Genomic DNA, 22957 nt, shown 5'->3' on the forward strand with positions numbered 1-22957 from the left:
TTGTTTATGGTTTTTATATCAGAGTAAAAAGGTTGAAATACTTTACTGGGAGGTTTTGCAAGTAATTTTCAACCTGCAAGATAAAAATAATCTACTGTATCTTAACTGTGTGGCCATAAATAAGGAAGTTTCTTAAAAAAAAAAAATGTTGATGCCAATCTTAGTTCTGAGAGCTCAGAACACCAAAGGAGCTTTAATAGCTTTAAATAAGACCTTGAGGTCAGCAACACCTACAGGCCTCTTTCCGAGCTGCTTTTTTTTGGTGGTCGCAGCTCAAATGATCTCATTATAGTAGGGAAATAATTATATTTAGTCAACGACACGCGCCTCTTCTGTTGTTCTGAAAATGACATTTTCTACTCGCCCGCCGCCTTTGTTCTCGCTGCTTTGCAAGTAGACCGGCGGGGGCCTCTTGGATCACTTCCTTTCAAAACCAAGAGCTCTGCGCGCTCGTCGTGAGCGATACGAGCCGCTGTGACAGGAAATAACCTCGATGATGGAAAGTTCTTCTTTTCAGCCAAGTGTGAGGAGGACAACGATGAAGATGGCATCGGTTTCTGTCGTCTCGGCGTTTCTGCTCTGCTGCTCCGCCGTCGCCTCCCAAGGTACTGAACTAATAAAGAAATCAGTTTTCACTGTTGGAAGGGGAGGATTTAGCATTTGCTTTGAGGATAATGTTTAATTCCAGCAGTTTGTGGAATTCTAGATCTTTAACTTCTTTCATTTTCATGTTTCCTGAAGCAGATATTTGCTCTTTTACGTGTCTAAAACACAGATGGATTCACTTGTCATGTTTTCCTCTGGTTTTGTTTAGGTTTTCAAGTAAAAAGATGAAACTTTTATACTAAATTTACTGCCTTGGAATGATAGGAAACTCATTTCTCAAAGAAAAAGTTTTATCCCTCAATTGATGCTGGTCAATTAAGTGATTTCTATTCTGATTTTTTTCACAATTGAGCTTTTATTGAACAATGTTGTATCTTTAGTGGCTGGAGAAGAAAACATAGAAATCCAAATTTATTTGTTTCCCCATTTCTGTTCTTCCCTCTGACTTATTCTATGCTTTTTTTTGGTTTTGATTTTGTTTTTTTTTTATATATACTGTATATAAAAATCAGTTGGCTTGGAGTTAAAAGTGAAAACATTGTGAGAATCAGAGTTAGGGGAAGAGAGCGATAGCCGACAGAAAAGGTTCCTGCTGGTGGTGGCGTCGGTCTGAAATGAGGTTACAGCGGACAAACAGGAAGACGTGCAAAAGCAGAAATGTTGAGGTGATCCTGCAGAATTATGGTTTATAATATACCAATTATGTGCAAACATTAAAGAGTTCAGGTTTAAAGTAAAAGTTAAAAAACTTTAAATAAACAGATCTTATAAAACCACAATTTTAACATTATTTGTGATCCATTTTGGGTCAGCTAAACTAGGGTTGAGCAATATGTTAAACTGCAGAAAGAGCAATATTTCTTTCAATATGATATTTAATGCATGCAAATTTTGCATTGCATTAATATGTTTTTATAGATTGGAAAGATTTTTAATTTTTTTCTCTTTTGAACTCGAGGCTCAAAACTTCACATGTCTTCGGTGGTCGAGACGCTAACTGTCACAAAGTGAGATGAAGGCCAAGAGTCCGGAAATGTGGCTAACTCAGAACAGCATCACAGGAGAGACTTCCTGGTGTTTGTTTGCTAAATTAAAGCAAATAAAAAAATTTAAAAAAGATTTTATAATTCAGTGTTGATCAAATCTATCAGTTTAATCTACAGTTGAAACCAGATATTTAAGTCCACCTGATAAAACGACACAAACACATTTTTTTTCTCATTGCTCGACGTTTCAGTCAGCGTCAGGAACGACTGTCTTTTGAATGTTTCGGACTTCCTGCCACGAGTTTCTCCCAGTAGTTTGTTGGAGTTCTGGCTCATTCATCGTGACAGAACTGCTGGAGTCCATTTTGTAGGCCTCTTCACCCCGCCCACACACACACACACACACACACACACCTTCAGATCTTCACATAACCTCTCCATTAGACTCAGATCATGGCTTCATGATGAACACACCAAAACATTTATTTTGTTGACCTTTAGCCACTTTTAGCCGTTTTGGCTGTAAATTGAGGTTTATCGTCCATTTGGAAATCCAAACCGTGGCTAAGATTTTACTTGTTGTTGTCTTTTCATTTTGTTTCCATATTTCTACATAATTTTATTTCCCCATGATGTCATCTGTTTTATAACGTGCATCAGTTCCTCCTGCTGCTGCTGCTGCTGCCACCCCCATAGTTCTCACTTTGGTTCCTGGCATTTAGAAAACAGAAATAATTTTCATGATTGTATCTCAGCAAAAAACAAGAGAAATTTGGTCTGATTCAACGTCAGTGAGGGGAGTGGAAGTTTGTGTGTATTTTTATTCAGAGTTCCTAAGTATCTACTGAGTAACGTGACGTGTTTCACGGAGAAAAGTGGGCTGGATCTTCTAGCTGAGCTGTTGCTCCTCTAAAGGTCATGGATTTCATAACTTTGCTTCTTCTCAGTCTGGTTTGAAACTGAAACAAAGCGTCCGGCATCCACCGTCTTCTGGAGCTCAGTTGGAGGTTTCCCTCCAGGTTCTGTTTAGCTGCCGTCTCGTCTTGGTGCTACGAGGGAAAGAAGTTCTCCTTTCCTCAGGACGTCACGTCGTGTTCAGATTTCTCTTATTTCTCACACTTTAAATAGCTGGAAGGATTCAGAGATTGTGAGATCTGAGGTTAGAAGCACGACTGTTTTGGTTACAGCTGGGGAGGGTTGTGGTTTTTAAGGAAATATCCAGAGATCAGTTGGTCAGAGGTTCCTGCTTCCTTTGCACAATTTAGCTTTAATTTTTATTCTTCTGGTCTAACAAGTCATAAGGACAGCTTGCCGCAAGGAGGAACCGTGTTCTTATTTTATGCAGCTTCTTATAATCATACTGAGAGATTTTATACAAAACGGTGACTCAGGAAATGGTTTATTCACTGCGGGTTAAACTTCACAGAGATCGAAACTCGTTCAAAGTCATTATATAATTGCGTACCATCTCTGTTCTTTACAACTTTTTTCACGACTGAAAAAAAAAGTTTCCATCCACCAGAGGAACTTTATTTTTAATATTAAGCCAGCAAAATGACGCCGCAGCGGGCAGGATCCAGCTGCCCAACAGCGAAGGGAGTTCAGGCTCGACTTTAAAGTCAGAGAACCGTGTGGGAGTGTGTGCCACTCAGTTTCTGTGGTCAGGGCTGAGAAAACAGGATGCAGCACTCACTGCATCCAACAGCGACGTGACGCTGAAACAAAAGATTCAACGCAGAAAGCTGCAGAGTTTCATTTTGACTCGAGGGCTTTGAATCCCAGGTAAACATCAAATGAAGGTAGTGCAAAAAATATTAGTGGAGCTCCCTCAAAACAGAAAGAAAGACAAAACCTAATGCTGCACATCACCCCAAACTTGCCAGCCCTACGGGAAAGCATGGTGGAGACAGCGTCAGGCTGTGGGGAATTTTTTATTTTTATTATTTCAGCAGGAGCAATAGTGGTTTAGAGCTAAGCAGAGCTGAATATAAGGCAATCGTGGAAGAAAAGCGGTTAGATGTTGGAAAAGGCTGTTATCTTGAGTAAGGACAAACGTAAATGTGACATTACCAAAGGGTAGGAATATTTTTGTTTTTAATTTTATCTGGTGCTCAGAAGTGGTTGTTGTATCCTGGTCTTAGAACCAGGTTCTGGAACTGTTCTGGCTTTCTGCAGGTATAATCGACTGCCTGTGGTTTTGTCTCCAACAGCAGCTCCACCATCAGGTTTGATTAGGTTTTAGCTCCTTTCATCATCAACGGTCAAAAGTGAAGGCTCCCTAAAGACACTGTAGAGTCTATAATATATCCATCTTCTTAAAACCCTGATTTTTTTTTTTTTTTTCTAATCCAAAGGTTGTGACCGGACTCTTGCAGAGGGCCAAAGCTTCAGTGTTCCTCTGGATACCAAAGGAAAATCTATTGAGACTCTTAAGTGGAAATTTAATGGCACCATAATAATTTATAAAAAACCAGAAAGGTTCATTATTGGTAAGGCTGATGATATTACTGTAGATGGATCCCTCAAACTGACAAATCTGAAGAAGAACCAATCAGGACTTTATATTCCTGAGATTTTTGATAAAAATGGAAAATCACAGACCCTGAAGAGCACACACCTATGTGTACTGGGTAGGTACAAAATGTCTTTTAGTTGCACATGTGTCTCTCTGTTTCGCTCAGTAAATATGCATGTTAATATTTGAAAGAATCTGCTTGTTAAGCTGACTGATTTCTTTTGTCATGATTTTTGAATATTTCCTCAATAACATCTCGTCTCTTTGATCTAATCAAACCTCCTCAGATCCTGTGAAGAAGCCTAAACTAACTGCAACGTGTCAGGATGAAAAAGTAAAGTTTGTATGCAATCTTGGTCAGGTAAGAACTTTTTTTTTTTTTACATCTTTTTAGCTAATAATCAGAAGTTACTGTAATTTTCTTTGAAGCTTTGAATATTTCTTTTGCTGTTTAGCAGTAGAAACGCCTTTACTATTTAACTAAGTTTAGTATTAAATTATCTGTAAAACCTCCCTTTTCTATCTGATAGGCCCTGTTCAGTGAAAAGGCTCAGGAAATCATTAGGATATTATATATTTTGGTTCTATTGAGATTTTCTATTTATATGCCCCTAATATGATTTGAAAAATATTATGTCTTTTAGATTGCCCCGAACAGCTTGACTCTGTTTTTCAGTTTTTCTTGAATTTTCCCATCAGTCTTGTATTCTTACTTTTCTTCAGCAACCTCCGGATGCAGCTCTTGAATGGCTCCAGAACACAAAAAAAATAGCGAATGGACCAAAGACCGTTCTTGAAAAGAAGATTGCAGATTTGAAAAAAGACACAGTGGTTTGCAAAGTTTCAAACAAAGTCAGTTCTGAAGAAAGTAACGCTGTCATTCATAGTTGCGGTACCACAAGTAAGTATATTGGCTAAAAGCTGCTGTTTGTCAACGTGCTCCATAATAACTTCCCACCTAAAACAAGTTGGAATAAAACCTTTTTTTTTTTTGCTCAGCAGTAAAAATGTGTCTACTTGTGATACATTTTTCATACATTTTAATTCATGCTTTTCTTTTTGAAGGCATCCCAGGCCTCCCAGATGAATTGTGGGGAATAAGTATCTGGGTCTTTGTAGGTGGTGGAGGAGGTACGTTTTCAGATTCCTGTGACATAAACTACTTTTTTAATCATTGACTACACCCCTGATGAATATTAGGAAAAATAATTGCATTAAATGTGTCTTTAGATGCTGTCTGCAGGGGTAGCAGTATAAATACGGATTCTATACTAGCCTAGTGGCCAGTTGCTTAAAAGCATCTCTGATTTATGTCATATTTCTTCTCCAGAGACATGGGATGTAATAGATAATAAAAACTGTAAAATCTCTGATAACTTGATGATTTGAAGGAATCGTATCGGATGCCAAAAATCATGCCACTGGTGATTTAGTTCAAATATGTTTAAGTAGTTAGCTTTGAATGAAACAACCTAATTACATGTTTTAAATGTTTTGATTTGCACCACTGATATCATTTCTTATCATCTTCATCAGGTATTGTTATTTTGCTGATCATCACTGCCGTTGTTTGCTGCGTCCAAACTAAGAGAACAAGGAAACTACGCCTAAAAGGTAATATATCTCATTCTTTTAGTCAATCATGTCAATAGTCTCGTCATTAAAGGCTGATGGAAACAGCTCTAACTGATTTAATGATCTGGAAAAACACCAGCACTCGCCACTCTTATTAAAACTTACGGAGCACCCTAAGGCCCTCTGTTCGGGACATTATTGCTTTATGGTCAAATTCTTTGTGTTATTTTTAAAACAGAAACATGTTCCTTATGCTTACAACCAATCCAGTTTTATTGAAAGTAATTCTGCTTTGAAATGTGTATGTGTTGTCTATTGATCTAAAGCAATATAACCCTAGCGGAACCAAGAAAGTGAAAGTCGTATTTGACTGGGAGACTAAAAAGAAAATGTAAAAAATTAATGGATCTGAAAAAGCCAATCAAGTTTCCTAAGCAAATATTTTTATATTTAAATTAAGTCTCATTGAGATTCTTCTGTTAATTTTTTATTTATTTATTTATTTGACCAGATGAGGAGGAGCTCCGTTTGGAGTGGACCAACACCAGTCACCATCCCAATCATCCGCCTCTTCCTAACCATCCTCCTCCTCATCATCCCAACCGTCACCATCATCATCAGCACCAGCAGCAGCAGCAGCAGCAGCAGCAGCAAGAGCAGCAACAGGCACCGGGCAACACCGGCCCTCGACAGAGCCGCACCAAGCAAAACCGCCAACCTCGAGCCCGAGCCCCTGAACCCAACAGCCAACCTCAGCCCAGCCCCCGAAGAACCGGGCAGGTAGGAGCCGCTTGGTTCCCTTGGGCTCTAGTTGACTGGATTGTTAAGATTCAGTTTTTACTGGACATTGCAAACATTTTCTTCTAAAGAAAATGTTTCAGTGCTCGATCTGAGCTTGTGTGTCTTCAACTTGTGTATTTTTTTTTGGTCTGACCTTTTGACTTTCACTTCCTTTAGGCACAGAAACCTGCCAGTGACGCCGATGACGAGCAGCCTCCTCCTCTTCCTCAGCCCAGGAAGAAAGGAAACAAACCTCAACTAGATTAAAAATCATCTGAGATAAAGTTAGACACAGAAGTTTTATTCCTCCTGATTTTCTGGGCTGCTCCACTTTAATGTTCATTTTGTGTGTGTGTGTGTGTGTGTGTGTTCAAACTAAAAAAACTTCAGCCCATGCAGATTAACAAACTACAACCTGCGATATCGTTGAAAAGCTTTAACGCTGAACTCAAACTAAACATGTTCAAACTCTTTCTGACTTCTGTTAAAATGCCACTTTTGATATTGATATATTGATGGGATCTCCTACAGTTAGTGCTGTTTTCATACAGCATGTAAAGTAATGACTCATCGAGACTAAAAATGTCCTTTTAGTGTGTGGTTACTAAGACCACACATTGCCAAGTATCAGTATTCTCTCTTTAATGAGAAAATACCGAGATATATGCACTGAAAGACAAACTTAAATCTCCGAGCCTTCGATTTCAGAACTTGATCTGAACTTGATCAAATTCAGTCTTGAATTTGAAAACAACAGCAGTTTGGATTGATCTGACTGAAAAATAACGCTGATGGGATTTTCTTTTTACATAATTAAAATCTGTGTGGCTGATCATGTCGTTTTTGTTTGTTTTGTTTAAATGTTTCAAACCCAGGAGAATCTCATGCTGGCCTATATCTATGTATATTTTTTACTTTTTCTATTTTCTAAGCGAAAATGAAAACAGGACTTGCTAGGCACAGATCGAAGTGGGAGATGTATTCTGTGGACACATTTTTCAGTTGCTGCATCAAACTATTTGAGAGTTTCTTTGTATGTGTGTAAAAAAAAAAGAAATGTTGTCATGTAACTAATGAATTCTGTTTACTTTAAGACAAACTCCTCTCAGTCCAAAAAAATACTAACACGGAGCGCATCGTGTGTTTAATTTGCAAATGGTGGTCAACAGTAGAGACAGGCGGCTAAAATCACTCAATGGTATGTGAAAATTTGGAAGTGTCAACTTTTAAAAAAACAAAAAAAACAAAACCCTTTATCATTTTTTTCTCTTTTTTTTACCATATATTCTAGGAAAGCAAATGTTGCATTTGAAAACTTGCGATGCGTTTCTTGTTTCGAGGAAATTGTTCTGGGATGCCTGGAGGATCCATCTTATTGGTGCGCTTCCATTTAGCCAAACTATCTAACTTTAGTTTAACTTTGTCTTTGTCTGCTTCTGTTTTCTATTTAAATGCCGCTTGTGGTGCACATTAAGGTACGTTAAGGTTGTTCCGAATTTTCCCAAGTGATTATCTGGTGATAAAGGCAAGTGACCTTTTTTGTATTTTTGTTATATACAAAAAACAAAAGGATCTCAACCTCCATTATTTATCTTTATTGTCTTTGTTCCATCATTGCAATGCTGTAATGTTTTGTTCTCTTTGTAACTTTAAAAGTACAAAAATAAATAAAAAAATATGTAGCATGGTACTGCGATTTGACCTTTATTCAGACCGACATTTTCACCTTTGCAAGCGGCTTCATTTTTCACATTGAGTGTGCAACCCGGTGATGTCTGCATCTTTCACCATATCCTGTGCAGTTTTTGCTGAAAATGTGTTTGTGGTTTGCTGCTCTGTGTGCGCCGAGCGCAAGATCGCTATCGTGCTTTTGTGTCGACGTGGAGATGCTTTCCTGCAATGGGAGCAATCGTTTTGACCGCCATTCACATTGTGGGTTGTGTTTTTTTTTTTTTTTCTTGTTTCTTTTTCCCCCCTCATTAGTCTTTGCATTCTGATTACCGGTGAGACTCAACGGGATCTGGTAACTTGGAAGGAGTTAGTCACATTTGGTGCGTCGGGCTAAAATGCTGCCACACCCTGCATCTCAACACCCACACTCAAACAATGTTTAATCGTGTTCACACTTTTCAACAAAACAAAAAAAAAAAAAACCAGAAATAGCATCTTAAAAGGCTGTGATATCCACAGTTTGCATGTCGCTATAGAGAAACAATTAAGTGTGCCTGCCCCAAAAAGATCAATGCAATTGTTTTCTATAAGTTAGCCACTGTTTCTTTGACATTTCTCAACCTTTTTGAAGATAATTTAGATGTTTCTACGCTTATCTAAAGATAAGATAAGGTTCTGTGCTGGAGGACGGTGGTTTTCTTTGTTTTAAAAACATCATTTGAATACCTAACCACCGTTAGCTGTGAAAAGACTGTCATCTGCGTAACACAGTTTCTCATGGTCAAAACGTTAGTCAGTAAAGTAGTTTTTCTTTTTTAATTTACATTTTGCAAAATAAATTCAAAATATTTACGTTCCAGTTTGGTTTTACATATTTTTAAAATCATTTCTACAGCCGTGGTAGCATACATTTTTATGCAGCCAGAGTTTTATTCATGCTGGAGGATATTCGATTGTTTCATTCAGTTTGATGTCCGTGTGTAAATTTGTAGCTACAAACAAATGCATAAACGGAATATCATCCGCATGACATGGCAGATCATGTTATGTTTTAATCACTAGGGGAAGGCCCGAGGGCCAAAGCATAACTTTTTATGCTTATCTAAAAGGAAATGTTGCTATTTCTCCTGGAGGACGATGACTGTGAAGAAAATATTTAGTCGGCAAAGAAAAGTCCAAAAGTGAAACCATAAGCTGGAGTCTGGGATCTGCGGAAAGAGGAACCTTTCAGAACGAAGGATTTATGCTGAACCATTTCTTGTTGTTGATACATTTCCATCTAGGAAGCAACATGGAGCTTGATGGGAGCTCTCCCTCCCTCTGGTGGCTGTTTTTCTGAACTGTAGCAACACAAGGAAAGAAACACTCAACTTGGGGTTCGAAGAAAGTAACAAAAACGTGTTAGGGAGCAAAACCTTTCTACAAAACATCAGGGATCTTCTAATAATAGCTTTTTTTCATCCTGTAAAGTCAACACACACACACACACACTTGTACTTGTCAGCATGTAAGACAGGAGCACAAATCATGCATCTTTCTAATCATCCACATAAAAACAAACAGCATTAGGAATCACATTTTATATTACAGCTTGGATTTTCTGACAAACATTAAGTGCAAAGTGAGTGTGAGAAGTTTCAGATGGTGAAAAGCCACAAACTCTCAAGTCTTATTCTTATTTTTTTTCTACTTCCTCCGCGGACTCGGGTTGAAACCAAAGGTGTCGAGAGGTGAGACTGGTCCGCTGCTTCCCGTGCAAACCAACATTTTTATCACAATCCAAAACAGCAACACTTGTGTACAAGTTTAATAAATTAGGAGAAGTCAGAGAGTGTTGGATGAAGGGTTGGGTGAAAAAATATTTTCTGAATAAACTTTTCAAACTAGAATCTTTGTACGTGTGCAATTTCGTTTTTGTCAGATAACTTCGAAACTCTAAAGTCTCCGGGAAAACACATAAATGCTTACCAGAACATTTTTGATGCAGATTATGACACAGGGACATTTTAATATTTTGAAAATGAACTTTTTCAAACTTTTTATTAACTTTAAATAGACTGACTCCCATTGTAGATAACTAGAATTTCTTGGAAATAATCTATTGTTTTATGCACTAATCTACGTGTAATTTAGCTTCTTTATTATATAAATTATCCTACTCAGCTTCACAATTCTCTGAATTTTAGTATACCATTGCTAATAACTGCTGTTCTTACTTCCCGTTTCTAGATTTTTGTCTTTGTGTGAATCCACTTGCTTTGACTTGTCTCTCACTTTGTTGTTGCTACACCTGAATTTCCCTGCTGAGGGACAATAAAGTTTATTATATTTTAGTCATTTTTGTACTTTTAGGGTGAGAAAAGAAAAACTGTCTCTCAAGTGGTTTTAAGAGAACAATGTCAGTTTTGGAGTCACACAAACAAAATCATCCACTGCTGGCATGGCAACTGCGTCTTACTTTATTTGTGCCAATTTCTTGGTTTATGTCTCGCTTTTTCTCTCTCTTCTTTCCTCGCCATTAATTGCAAACAAGATTTACTCATTTAAAAAAAAAAAAAAAAAGTTTTTATAAATGAAGTTTTTAACCTTCATTGATAAACGAATTTATTCAAGCCCATGTTGATGCATTTCAGCAATAATTCAGGAACATGGCCACTCATTATCCTGGAGGACTCACTCCCTCTGGTGGCCCTACTTTTGAACTGCACAGACGCGATACAAATAAAAATAAATAAATAAATAAACAGCGGTTAAAAAAAGTAAATAAAAATAGCTAGGAAGCAACTTTGGTTGGTTGACAGAAATAAATTGGCTCATAATGTCAGGGTTGCATTAAAAAAATCTTATTATGTTGTCCAAAATCACTGAATCATAAATAAACAGCGTATATAAACACATCGTGGACCTCATTTTGGTTATAATTTCAGATTTTCTTTCTTTTGCAAGTATTGTAATAAATATCTAGGTTTTTATGCGTTATAAAAGCAGAATGTAGCGCACAAGTTTCGATTTGTTTGGTGCAGGCCGAGGTGGTTTGAACATTTTCTGAGGATATTGGCAGATTAGTCAAATAAAGAGAAAAATGACGCCGCAGTGTTGCGCAACTTGTTCATAGCCAGAAGATGGCGATCTAACGTCATATCACAGGCCTATCAGAGGCGCTGTCTTATGAATGAAATGCTCAGCTTTGCCTCACATTCATTTATATCTTTTTTTTAATATGTCCTATTCAAAGTATGTGCATAAAATAAATCAGATTGCGTCGAAAGCCAGAGAGTGCTCTAACCTGCTGTGTTGCAGCAGATGCTAAAATGCAGGGACTGGATTCACACACACTAACACACACGTAGTGGTGCAACCTTTGACCCTAAGGTTGCAACCCTAAACTCCTCCTCTGCCCGCAGAGAGGCTGACTGAGGCATGAACTTTGACCCGTGTAGCGGCTCTGGGTAAATTCCCAGCATGGGCCTAACAGGACTGGAACTGACAACAGGAGTGCGTCATCACTGGAGAAACAGGGGGCGGCCATTAGAGAGAGAATGAAACATGACAGCTTGACTTGCACAACAGCCGTCATCTTGGAATCTCCTTACATTAGGATGACAAGCGTGTGTTTTCCAGAGAGTGAGCTGCCGGCCCACACCATCATACTGCCTCCACCAAAAACTGCCAATTATAGTGTACTAATGTGTTTTTGTGACAATTGTGGCTCCATTGAAGAGGGAAATAAACTGGATTTCCAATGGTAGAATATTTATTGCCAAGACATGTTGCTGACACTAAGCAATAAGTAATATTTTCAACTAAAAGTAGCATTACTTCAACATATTCTTACTCAAGTAAAAGTAATAAGCAGCCGTCCCAAGAAATTACTCAAGTAAGATTACAAAAGTAATTGGTAAAAAGTCCACTCAAGTACTAACTGATGAAATTGTCAATTTCATAGTTGAAAATTACGTCATCAGATGGACCAAAATGACAATAATTAGGATAAGTAACAAAAATAACAATTAGTCAAAAGAAAACTTTTCTAAATCAGTTCCTTTCAATAAAAAAAATAAAATAAAATAAAAGTATGACATTTTAACAAAAACTGTAGGTGTACGTCTTTGTCGGGTGAGTTTTTGGTTAAGACATGTTTGTTTTTCATTCAGTGGTGAGACCAGCGATACTTCATAATAAAATTACTCAAGTAAAACTAAAAAGTACAGTGTAATATTTTTTTAAAAACTCTTAAAAGTAAATTTTTAAATGTAAATATAACTAGTTACAACCCAACTTTGTCGTAATGAGTAATAATATGTCATGAAAAGTGTCAGTAGCTCCACCTGGGACCTCCCTGCTTCCTCCTTGCTCACCTAACTTCCGGCCTGTCTCTTCCTCACTCTCTCCGCGTCCCTCCTTCCCAATCAGCCTTAGTCAGTCTGTGGATGTGTCCGCGTCGCTCCCACGCTATTAAAAGCAGCTCAGTCATGTCAGCGTGTGGAGAATCGTGGGAACGCTCTCGCCGGGTCTTCATTTCTTTGGATTAGGATACGCCGGGTGTGCGCTCGTTTTCTGGGCTTTTTTTTTGCGGCTTCGCTCGGGGTGTGTGCGGAGCGCAGCGGACAGACCGCCAAGAGTTTCATTAGGGTTTGATCCTCCATCTGCGGGAGGGCTGTTTTTTCTTGTCCCAGCACAGGACAAAGGACGTGGGGAAATTAAGGACTAAAGGGGGACAGCAGAGTAGGAGACTGGTGACCATGGAACCCGGTTTCCTTGCACTCGCCTTTGGTCTTTTACTAATCGGTAAGACACCTCTTTATTTGTTTGATTGTTAATGACTGATTAACTCCTATGGCTCGTACCAGACTTGAAGCCATACGGAATCCCCTTTGGAAATATGCGAATTTAACTCTTTTGTTATTTCGCATGCTCATGAGTTAGTAATTAAGTTATTCAAAACAAAATCGCCATTGATACAGTTCATCAGACGATTCGGCATACACTAGAAGTGTAATAATGTCTTTATTTGAATGCATTTTAAACTTAAACCACTGTTACCTGGTGGTAGCGGCGGGTAAGCGCTTCAAATTTTGAAGGAAAAGAATCAGCGACTGCAACTAAATAACAGTGAAATTGGGCATGGTTTATTGTTGTTTGTTGTTTTTCTTTTACCCGAACTGATTATGAGAACCACAACGCAAAATGTAAGGCGATTAGTTTTAGTTTATACTAACCATTATGCAAATAGAGGGAAATAATCTAAAAATGCAATTTTCCCAAATGGCATTTGGTGCATGAGAAATGAGCACCTAAGTCTTCAATTCATGACTGACAAACATGTAATATTACAGTGGAACCACTTTCTTTTGGTTTTGAACTCATCTACCATTTAAAGAAACCTAATATGAATCTAATAAGGAAGTAATATCTATTATATCTCCAATACCCCTTAAATTTTCTGCATTTTAAGGTTTTAAAAGCGTTTCTTGTTATCAGATGCTGGAGACCTTTTTGGATTTTAAAGGGAGAAGTTGTCTACAACTAACGTTGAGTTAAAAACCCACATTTTCAGTGTTCTTGTATTTTATGACACAAAGTTGGAAAAAATTGAATAAAAACACTTAAACTGAAGTAAAATGATAACATAAATAACTGGGAAATGAGCTGAATTCTTTAAGTTATCTATTCTTACTAAAGAAAAATAAAACAATAACCCATTTTTAGTGGTTTTGGGTGCATCACTTGTATATTTTAGATGTGAGAACATCTAAAGCATGCAAGTGAATTTTATCATGGAGGTGTCAGTAAGGGCATACTAAGTAAATGTGAGAAAGTAATGTCCATGTTGTGCTTTACTTATCCTAAGTCAGGTGATAAACTCATCAGCTGCTGAAATTACAGAGTCATCAGCAAAACATGAGAGTAGAGCAGATTCTGCAGAGAGGAGGAGTTAATCTACAGGCAGAAATTGGGGAAATATCTCTAAGCAAAGTAAGATTATCGCCTCACACTTACTTAAACTGCCCTTCTACACATCCTGTTTCTTTACCGTCTGCAGTGAGACGTTATAGTTGTTGTATTTTCCCTGCTTTTGGTTATTTTCTCAGGCTAACCTTTCATTAGCCTGTCGGACTGCGTTTCCCTCGAGACCAATTTGTCCAGAGTGAGGGGACAGGGCCCCATTAGCCAGCCTTTAGTCAAAGCGAGCTGGCCTCTGTGATGAACAGCAACGTTTGTTTCTGTTTCGCCAACGCCGCCTCTGTCACCTCGGTTACAGTCCAGCCGCTGAGCCGGTTTTACCCTGCAGGAGACAAGAGCGGGGACTTGTTCCCTGGCCTACCTGAGGGCTGAAGTCACCATATGCTGATGGACGTTACAGTGGGCTTCTCCGACGTGAACGCACGTGAGAGCGGGGGAGAGTTGGCTTAAATTAGTTCAGGGAAAGACGATCAGATGTCGCTGGCTGGCTTGCGGTTTTGCATTTCTGTACTTATCCATGCGCCGGATCTCGCAGGACCCGCAACTGTGATTTTAGCTTCTAAACTAAAGTTTAATAATGCTCACAGCATTTGTATTTTTTCCTTTTTATTTGCGTGTTCTGGGTCTGGGCGCATTAGTTCCTGTTTTGTGGCTGCCAAAATATCACACATACAGTCAGATTCACATGAGAAAGAAGAAGAAGAAGCAGTCTGTTGGTCAGACTTCTGCTTTAATGTCCCTGCCAGACTGTATAATTTCTCTCCTGGAATAAACCGAGTGCATCAGCACAGCTTTTTAGTCATTCATGGCCTGAATCCAGCCTCTAACAAACAGATTTTGATGATCTTGTTATGTTTTCTCACATTTTCCTCCAGAATCAGCATACAGAAATACTAATATTGATCAAGTTTTCAGGTGATATGTGTGCAGAAACCAATAGGGATCAGGTTTTTCTTCGAGCTGCAGGAATCTATAAAGTGCATGTTTTCAAAAGCTGGTTTTTCTAAAATGGTTGGTTTGATTTTACAACCGTATTTTATGTTTATTTAATGACCCCGGGGTCAGGCCGGCGGCGCCGTTCGCAGTAAGAACCGCTGAAGTAGAGCGAGCACTTTTTGTCAGAGTTAGAAAGTGAGCTCAATGAAAATAGGAGACGCACTCTGTGTAGCCGTTTGAGCTAAAATCAGAAATATGAACCAAATATGAACCCATTGAATGTGAACTCAAATTATATACATATATATAAAAATCAATCATTGACTTCATCTTTAGCTTTCAGCTCAAATCGGATTGGAAAATTCAAATTTGAATTGATAATAGAGGAATTGTGTGGGTACAACATGCGGCTGCCAGTCTGGCTTATCAGGCCTTGGGTTGCTTCTAACTGAACAAACAGTTCAGTTACAAACAGTCCTCCATGAAGGACACGGCTGCTCTGTTTACTTCTGTCGCTACTGTTGAAAATTTGCCTCAATTTTTTATATTTTAAAAAGTGAGGGGGGGAAACCCACTAAAAAACATTTGAGCTGTAATTGTTCAACATCACAGCCCACGCTGGATTTGCTTCCTTCGCCGTGTGAATCACGCTGTGGGCATGCTAAACGTTCAGCAGCTAAAGAGTTAAAGATGAATCCGGCTATGGGGCACCTCCAGCATGCACCGGGTTTCTTATTTTACAACATCTTGACTCCTTGGAAGCAGAAGAAGCCCACACTCTGCAGGCTCACAGAAATACCAGCTGGCTCCCTTCCATAAGCTCCAACAGAGACGAACTCCTCAGTTTCACCGAGAGGCCTCTTTATGTGGGCATCTTTAAACCAAAACCGATTTAGTTTCCAGCTTTAGACCCAACGAGGACAATCAGATGGCAGCAACTCTGTACATTTAGCATCTAGACAAGGTGAAGCTTTTTAAAGCATCCTAATGTGTTTTTTTTTCCCAGTAGAAAAATGGTTAAAGTTGACTTTAAGTTTGAAAATATGATTTAAGTAATGTGTGGAACAGTAAAGATGGCGCCCGGTTTGAGAAAAGCAGCAAAAGTTCAAATAAAGGTTTCTAAAGAGCGTCAGAAAGCCTGGAGATGTATCCACCTCAAAAAGCCACCTCAAAAAATTACATCAAAGTGTTGCTTCTTAGGAAGAAACTGGAACAAAATGAGGGATGACTCAGCGTAATGCGTCAGAATCCGCGCACAGAAAGTTAAAAAGTGCAGCCCATGCTCGACTGGCTTTTGCGTCATGTCATTATGAACGTCCCTGGTCCGTGTTTCCCTCAGGCCACAACAAGCCCAGCCTGTGTCGAGCCTCGGTATCTGTTGTACGTGTCGAAACAGAGTTACAGTGCGAAAACATCACCCGCCTCCCTGTGAAGTACAAAACTCCACCTGTGAGCCGCTCAGGGAGCCACAGGCTGACTTTACCGCCTGTTTTCTCCGCATTTTGTTTGTAGCTTGGAACGAACAAAACGCCTTACAGAACCCCGCATAAATATCCACACACCTACTTTTAATTTTTAACGTGGATAATATGGGTGTTGAGTGCCAAACAAGTCTCTGTTGTGCATTAAAGGGTTAATCCGTGGTGTTTTGTCCGTCCTTCCAGGTGGATGCTCGGCCCGTGTGGTGACGGTGTCTCCTGGTCCGTTAATCAGGGTGGAAGGTCAGCCGGTCTCCATCAGGTGTGACGTCAACGACTATGGAGGACCTAGTGAGCAGGTAATGTTTTCTCGTTTATGCTAATTGTTGTTTTTGCTCTGTTAAAAATGATTAACCACAGTGATGATGGAAGATTGTTTGACTATATGAAGAAGCAGAATCAGAAAATGGCGGTTCACCGACTGAACGTCAGTGTTGTCCTCCTCCGCCCTGCAGGATTTCGATTGGGAGATGTCCAGGGACATAACCGGGCCAAAGACTCGAATCATCTCCACCTTCGAACCCGGCTTCTCTGACCCTTTGTTCAGCAGGCGTGTGGCGTCCGGTGACGTCTCGGTGGTGCGTCTCCAGGACAACGAGGTGGAGCTAAAGATCGGCGAGGTGAAGCTGACGGACGCCGGTTTCTACCTCTGCCGAACGCCGAGTACTGACCCGATCACCAGCGGCAACTACAACGCTCAGGTCCAGCTCAGGGGTAAGAAGGGAAGAAATCTGAGTGAAGGCAACATTTTTCCAATAAACTCTGTCCAAGCATCCCCACATCATGCTGCCGCCACCACCGTGTTTCACAGTAGGGTTTTTCACAGTACTGGTTTTCTGCCACACATAGTTGTGTTGGTTCATTTAGCAGCTTTCTCCGTTCCTCACTATAACTATCTATTTATATCCTCCTGCACACACTCTGTGTGAACGCTGGTTTTAGACAATTACTGGCATGCACACACACATTGAGCACACACTCTGGTGGTGGAGAGCAGATGTCAGGTGGGAGTATTTGGCTTGTGTCGAATTAGAACCAGGGAGATGGAGATTTGGAGAGAATCTAAATGACATTGTACGACTGAAAACGTTGGACCAAGCTGTCATTCAGCACAATGAGGGTTTATTTTTCCAATTAATTTTCTAATTCTGTGTTAGCTAATCATTGTAGCATTTTGGCAACTTAAAAGCACGCAGGTTCAGCTCAGTAAGTTGCAAACACTTTAGATCCATTGCAAGGATTAGAGGTAAGAGTGCTAAATGTTGTCAACGTTAGCAAAAACCCCTGAGCGAAACATTAGCTCGGCTGTTAGTGGATTAGCGGAAATATGGCCACTGTTGTTAGCGTTAGCGTTTTCAAAGTTAGCAAGAATGCTAAACTCCTAATCAAAACATTAGCTTGTCTATTAGCGGGTTAGCTGAAGTGTGACAACCGCTTGTTTCACAGTAACCTTGTTGAGTCTGGTGACAAATCTAGCAAACGTTTATGCTACGTTGCTACGCTGGTGCTGCTTTGCATTGCAAAACATTTATTTTGCGACGCCGTCATTTTGAAATTATTAATAAAAGTGTAAGGGGAGGTCAAGAAAGGTCAGCCAGGCCCTCTCACATTACCCAAGTCAAACTACATACATACAGTCAGTGCTGTGTTTGTGCTGCTAGCTTTTTTCTGGGGTTTCCTTAATCGTAAAGTTGTTACGTTATAAAGCCTGTGAATGCAGTTTGATACATCTTGGACTCCAAGCTAGGCTTTAGCCAAGACTTACAGTTCTGCACTTTTTGTCTGGTTGTGCTCGTGAGCAAAAGTGCCACTGAGATAAAAGTGAAACTTTGAGCTGAAACATAACAGCAACTTTGGAAAATACCAAACATGAAACTAAAATCACTAGAGAGAAGGTTCATGTGTAATACAGAACAAGTCATTTAATTAGAGAAACTGAACTAAAAACAAATCTACCACAATTTGTTTGCATTCATTGTAAAGAGGAAGTATTAAGCCAGCAGACCACAGCAACAACCGGTTCAGCAACAATTTACCCTCCTGGAAAAGTACTTTACTTTCTTTTTTTTTTATCTGATGAATGACATATGCGACTCAAACTCGATAGGATCTCAGCCTGCCTGATCCCAGAGATCTACTGAGACTCTCTTCCTCATCTGACGGCAAAACGTTGAAAACACAATCGGCATTGATTTGCACATGAGCGCCTCGGCGGATTCTGATTCGAGATAAACTGTGGCGAACTGGCCTGAAGCTTAGACCATTAACGAAGTTGACCGTGCCGTCTCCACATAATTTCAGCTGTTTCCCCTTGGTTTTAATTGGCTTTCTGTTTCATAATTAAGAACAAGCTTTCTGTTTGGTAGCTCAGGCCCTGAAAACCGAACCCTCTCCCAGCTCAGTACATTTATTTCCTTTAAAAAAGCGTGGGGGGAGAAAGACGGGATCTTTCTCGCTCGGAAGCCTACATTTTAAGAGATGAAGTGACGGAGAGCGTAATCAGACAGCAGGTTAGTTATCTCCATAATGCACCATCATGTTCAGCTGCTCTCTGCTTCCCAGCACAGCTCCCCAGACACCTTGTTAAATTTAGACCTGAATTGCCAAGGCGGCCTGTGACGGAGGAGCCGTCACGAGCTGGGCGTTAGAGTCCGTGTTAGCATGCCCGCATAACTGCGTACACACGCCGACAAACACATACATCATCACTAATTTACTTTTGTTGCAGGTTGGACTGGGGCGGCTCATCGTGGGTGCACACGCGGTGTTCCTGCTCCGGTTAAACATTTACTGTAACCTTTTTTTTTAGCACTGGACGTTTTCCTGGTTTTTGTTTTCAAGTAATGTGTTTCCGGATTGTGACGTGCCGGGAGGGAGTCACATGAGGAGGTGACGTCAGCAGAGCGCATTGGGTGTTGTATATTAAATTGAATATTGTATTTTGTTTACAAGTTTATTTATTTATTTATTTTTTATTATTATTTTGTATACTGTATAAACTTTAGGCTGATTTGAAGTTTGATTCAAATCAGAATCAAACTTCTGATTTGAGTTAGAGATGATTAGTATTTTGCTAGTTTGGATTGTCTGTGGGCGGAGCCTGTGGCTTTAAAAGCAGGGCTCTGCTCCACAGGAGGCAGTCGGTGGTTAGACTGAGGAGAAGTCACGCTGGAGGTGATGAACTATTGCAAGCAAAGGTACTAATGATTTTTGATTTCTAGCCTGCTCTGGATGTCCTTTGTGTGTGATCTGCACCTGCCACCTTTGTGAGAACCGAATAAATCTTCTAAAATGATCTCCAACTTGGAACAGTCATTCTTTTTTGACTAAACCATAATAGAACCTCGTCACACGGCCGTGTTTGCATGCGAGCGAGCTCGTCGTGTGCATGCTAAGCATATGTATTAGCATTCGCAATGATTTACACGCATGTATCTGCTCGCTTACTTTCAAGTCACAATGAGTTAGACTTCCACCGGTCGAGAGCTGAACAGGAACACGCGCGGCGTTCTCGTTGCTACGCCGAGGATGTTTGGTTATGTAAGAACAAGGGAAGTTTGCTGAGCCTTTTAGGCTCATTTTAATAGGCAGAACAAAACGCAATTATTTGCACCTTCCTTGTTATGTGCAGTAAACACTCGGCTCAGTGCAGCAGGTTTCAAAGAGCTCCCCAAACATCAAAATGGATCTATCTTACTGTTATTATTATTATTATTATTATTATCTTTTAATAACTAACTTGAGGATCTTTGACGACTGGATTAAGTCTCCAGGTCGAAGCATGCTGGATGCCAAATTTAGAAAATGAATTTCCTGTTGCTACTTAGAGGGTGCCACAAAGAAAATCTGCTTTTTTTTCTTTCTTTTTTTCTTTTGTTCGTTAAGCCTCATATTTTGTCTTACTCGTTCAGAAACTACAATCTCTTCCGACACCTGATTGGTCTATCCTTTAGGGACTCGGGTATTGGCTTGGTTCCATTGACTCCTTTTTTTTTTCTTGACTTCCTAGAGTTTGTTGAAAATAAAGGCGAGCTTGACATACTGGTATTTCAAAATAATAAGATTACAGAGAGATTATCAGGAAAAACGAGGAGAGTTTTTTTGATTTAATGAAGCTGTTATGTCTGTTTCCTACTAGTCAGCATTGTTTTCTCAAGTTGATGAAGTAACATGAGAAAACAAGTTCTTTCTCAGTTTCTGATGCTAAAGTAAACTCTTGGTTAATATCTTGACAAGCTGATATAAGGAAGATGAAAATGAACTCCAGATCTTGGGAAAATTAAACAGGAATCCCAGTAAATTAAATGAAAAATAAGGTTTTCTCAAGCTAGTAACATAAAAAATACCTTTTATTATTTGATATTTTCAGATGTTGTATGTTTTTATTGATCACTTTAGTTTAATAGATCTACATAAAGCTGTATTTTCATTTGGTGATATGAGTTGGACTAAAAAAAAAATAAATAATTGTTGTTTTTTGCATCCAAAGCAAAGTCTGTCTTATGGGATGTAAATGTGCCATCCGTGTAATTCCAACAATGCACAACTATGTTCTTCTTATTCTGGGCCATCTGCCTCTTGTTGGCCACATTTTCAACATGACTAGAATCGCTTTCCAAACTGGACAAATTTAGAGACGAAGCTCATGAACACTGGGAGCTGCTGAGACTTTGATGGGGCTAAAATAATGAGCTTCATTCTCCAATGGAGGAGGTTCGGATTTACAATTTATATATGTCGATAACATGCATTACATGGTTGTTGTTCACTGTAGAATGCTGTGCTTTTGTCACAAGATGTTTGAATAGCTCAGATCATGAGACAAAAAAAACCTCCTGCTGTAATAAAACTAAAATGAACGGCTTATTCATGATTTTGTTCATAACTACCTACGATACTGTCAGATAAGGTGGTGGCAGTATCATGCTGTGGGAATCAGAAAAACCCGATGGACTAAAAACCAGAGTTTTTGAAGGTTTCCATTGAAATGTGCACGTTACAGTTTCTGTGGACCCACTTTATTCAAAATTTGATGTCAAAAATCAGACCTATAAGATTGATGTTGTGCTTCAACCACCAAATTCGGGCATCATGCAACACAGAAACTCTATCATAAAGTGAATATTTATATAAGGATTTATCCATTGAGGACAATTGGAAACTTGCAGTGATTTGGAGACTTGGCAAACAGGAATTCTTTCCAGACATTTAAAAGCGCTTGTTGGTAAGCCACGTCTGCCGTTGATTTACCTGGGTTGAGAATGGCCGCTTGTGGTGAAACTGTAAATTACAAGTTGTTGCAACTCTCACAATAATCATCCATATCAAGGAGCCATTCAGTGATTTTATTTTTTTTCTTGCGAGGGCTTGCTTTTAACACATAATCACTTTGTATTGTACTTGCGAGGGTTCAGCTGTGACCTACAAATCTTTCTTTTATTAATTTCTTTATCTACAAGTCAACAGTAAGGTATTTAGTAACATACTGTTTGGTCTTTTTAAAAATGAAGCTTAGAGGCAAGCGAGGTTGTACATTGTTGCATCTTGAGACGACATCTGCAGTCAAATGTTCTCCTTCATGTGGTTCAGATAGAAAGAAAACGTCATTCTGTTTGTAGCTAATTTTCAATAAAAGAGAAAAGAGTTTTATCAACTTTATGCTCACAAACAACACCCACAGTCACCTCAATGGTCTGGCTGTCACCTCTGCTCAAACTTGACATGAATCATATACTGTAGCTCTTCACCAATAACTGCGTAAAGAGTATTTGACATAATTCAGTTAAGACATTCATAATGTGTTCATTGCTCTAACATATATTTCCTCTTAAAACCTGGGAAAATTTTAAAACAGAAAAAAAAAGTTAAATGTTAATCTTAAAATGTTGAAACAGAAAACTCTAAAAGACGATTGTGATCAAATGGGTGATTTAAAACGAGTGACTCATCCCTTTGCTTTTGTGCTTGTGACACATTGTGTTAAAAGTCTAAACATGTTGGTGGAGCTAATGAAGCAGAGCCCGTGTGCAGACAGGCAAACCCTACTGTGAGGTTGCCATTCGGCATTATTAACCCCCCGTATCCCCGCCGATCAGATTCCGATCCTCAAAGCATCCGTCTGTTCCCTCACTTTTCCCCATTGTGAAACGATGAGATGTGGATTCAACTGAAAACGGTCATAAAGGGAAGAAAGGAAAAAAAAGACACCCTCGGTTTTTATTTTAGACTTCTCAAAGTGAGTCATGTGGTTGGTTTCAGTAAGAGAATGGTCTCGGCGGTGTCACAGGCCGCTTTGTCAGGACCTGCTCGGACGCCGCCCGATCGTCGCGTTTAGCTGCGAATTCAAAACAAAACAAGTCCAGCATAAAAGAGCTGAGCTGACACTGTTGTGTGAAAGTGAAAGGGAGAGTTTATTAGGTTACCTGAACACTCCCTGGGTGTGTTTC

The 22957-nt window shown here is 39.4% G+C and overlaps 2 protein-coding genes across 2 annotated transcripts in view; both read left to right on the forward strand.

The window, feature by feature from the left end:
* The first annotated feature begins 417 nt into the window (after positions 1–417).
* LOC114137884 (uncharacterized) lies at positions 418–8152 on the forward strand. The gene is made up of 7 exons (XM_028006714.1): positions 418–605; positions 3947–4222; positions 4395–4463; positions 5173–5238; positions 5644–5721; positions 6194–6462; positions 6640–8152. Exons 1-7 carry the CDS (start codon positions 494–496, stop codon positions 6727–6729), a joined length of 960 nt encoding a protein of 319 aa, XP_027862515.1. The 5' UTR covers positions 418–493; the 3' UTR covers positions 6730–8152.
* A 4367-nt stretch (positions 8153–12519) lies between these two features.
* ptgfrnb (prostaglandin F2 receptor inhibitor b) overlaps positions 12520–22957 on the forward strand; it is a 51352-nt gene continuing 40914 nt past the window's right edge. The window contains exons 1-3 of the mRNA XM_028007945.1: positions 12520–12921; positions 16698–16810; positions 16967–17225. Of these exons, the coding sequence (XP_027863746.1) occupies positions 12876–12921; positions 16698–16810; positions 16967–17225 (418 nt within the window). The 5' untranslated portion in view covers positions 12520–12875. The remainder of the gene's footprint in view (positions 12922–16697; positions 16811–16966; positions 17226–22957) is intronic.

Source organism: Xiphophorus couchianus, chromosome 22 (assembly GCF_001444195.1).
Source record: "Xiphophorus couchianus chromosome 22, X_couchianus-1.0, whole genome shotgun sequence".
NCBI classification, from domain to species: domain Eukaryota; kingdom Metazoa; phylum Chordata; class Actinopteri; order Cyprinodontiformes; family Poeciliidae; genus Xiphophorus; species Xiphophorus couchianus.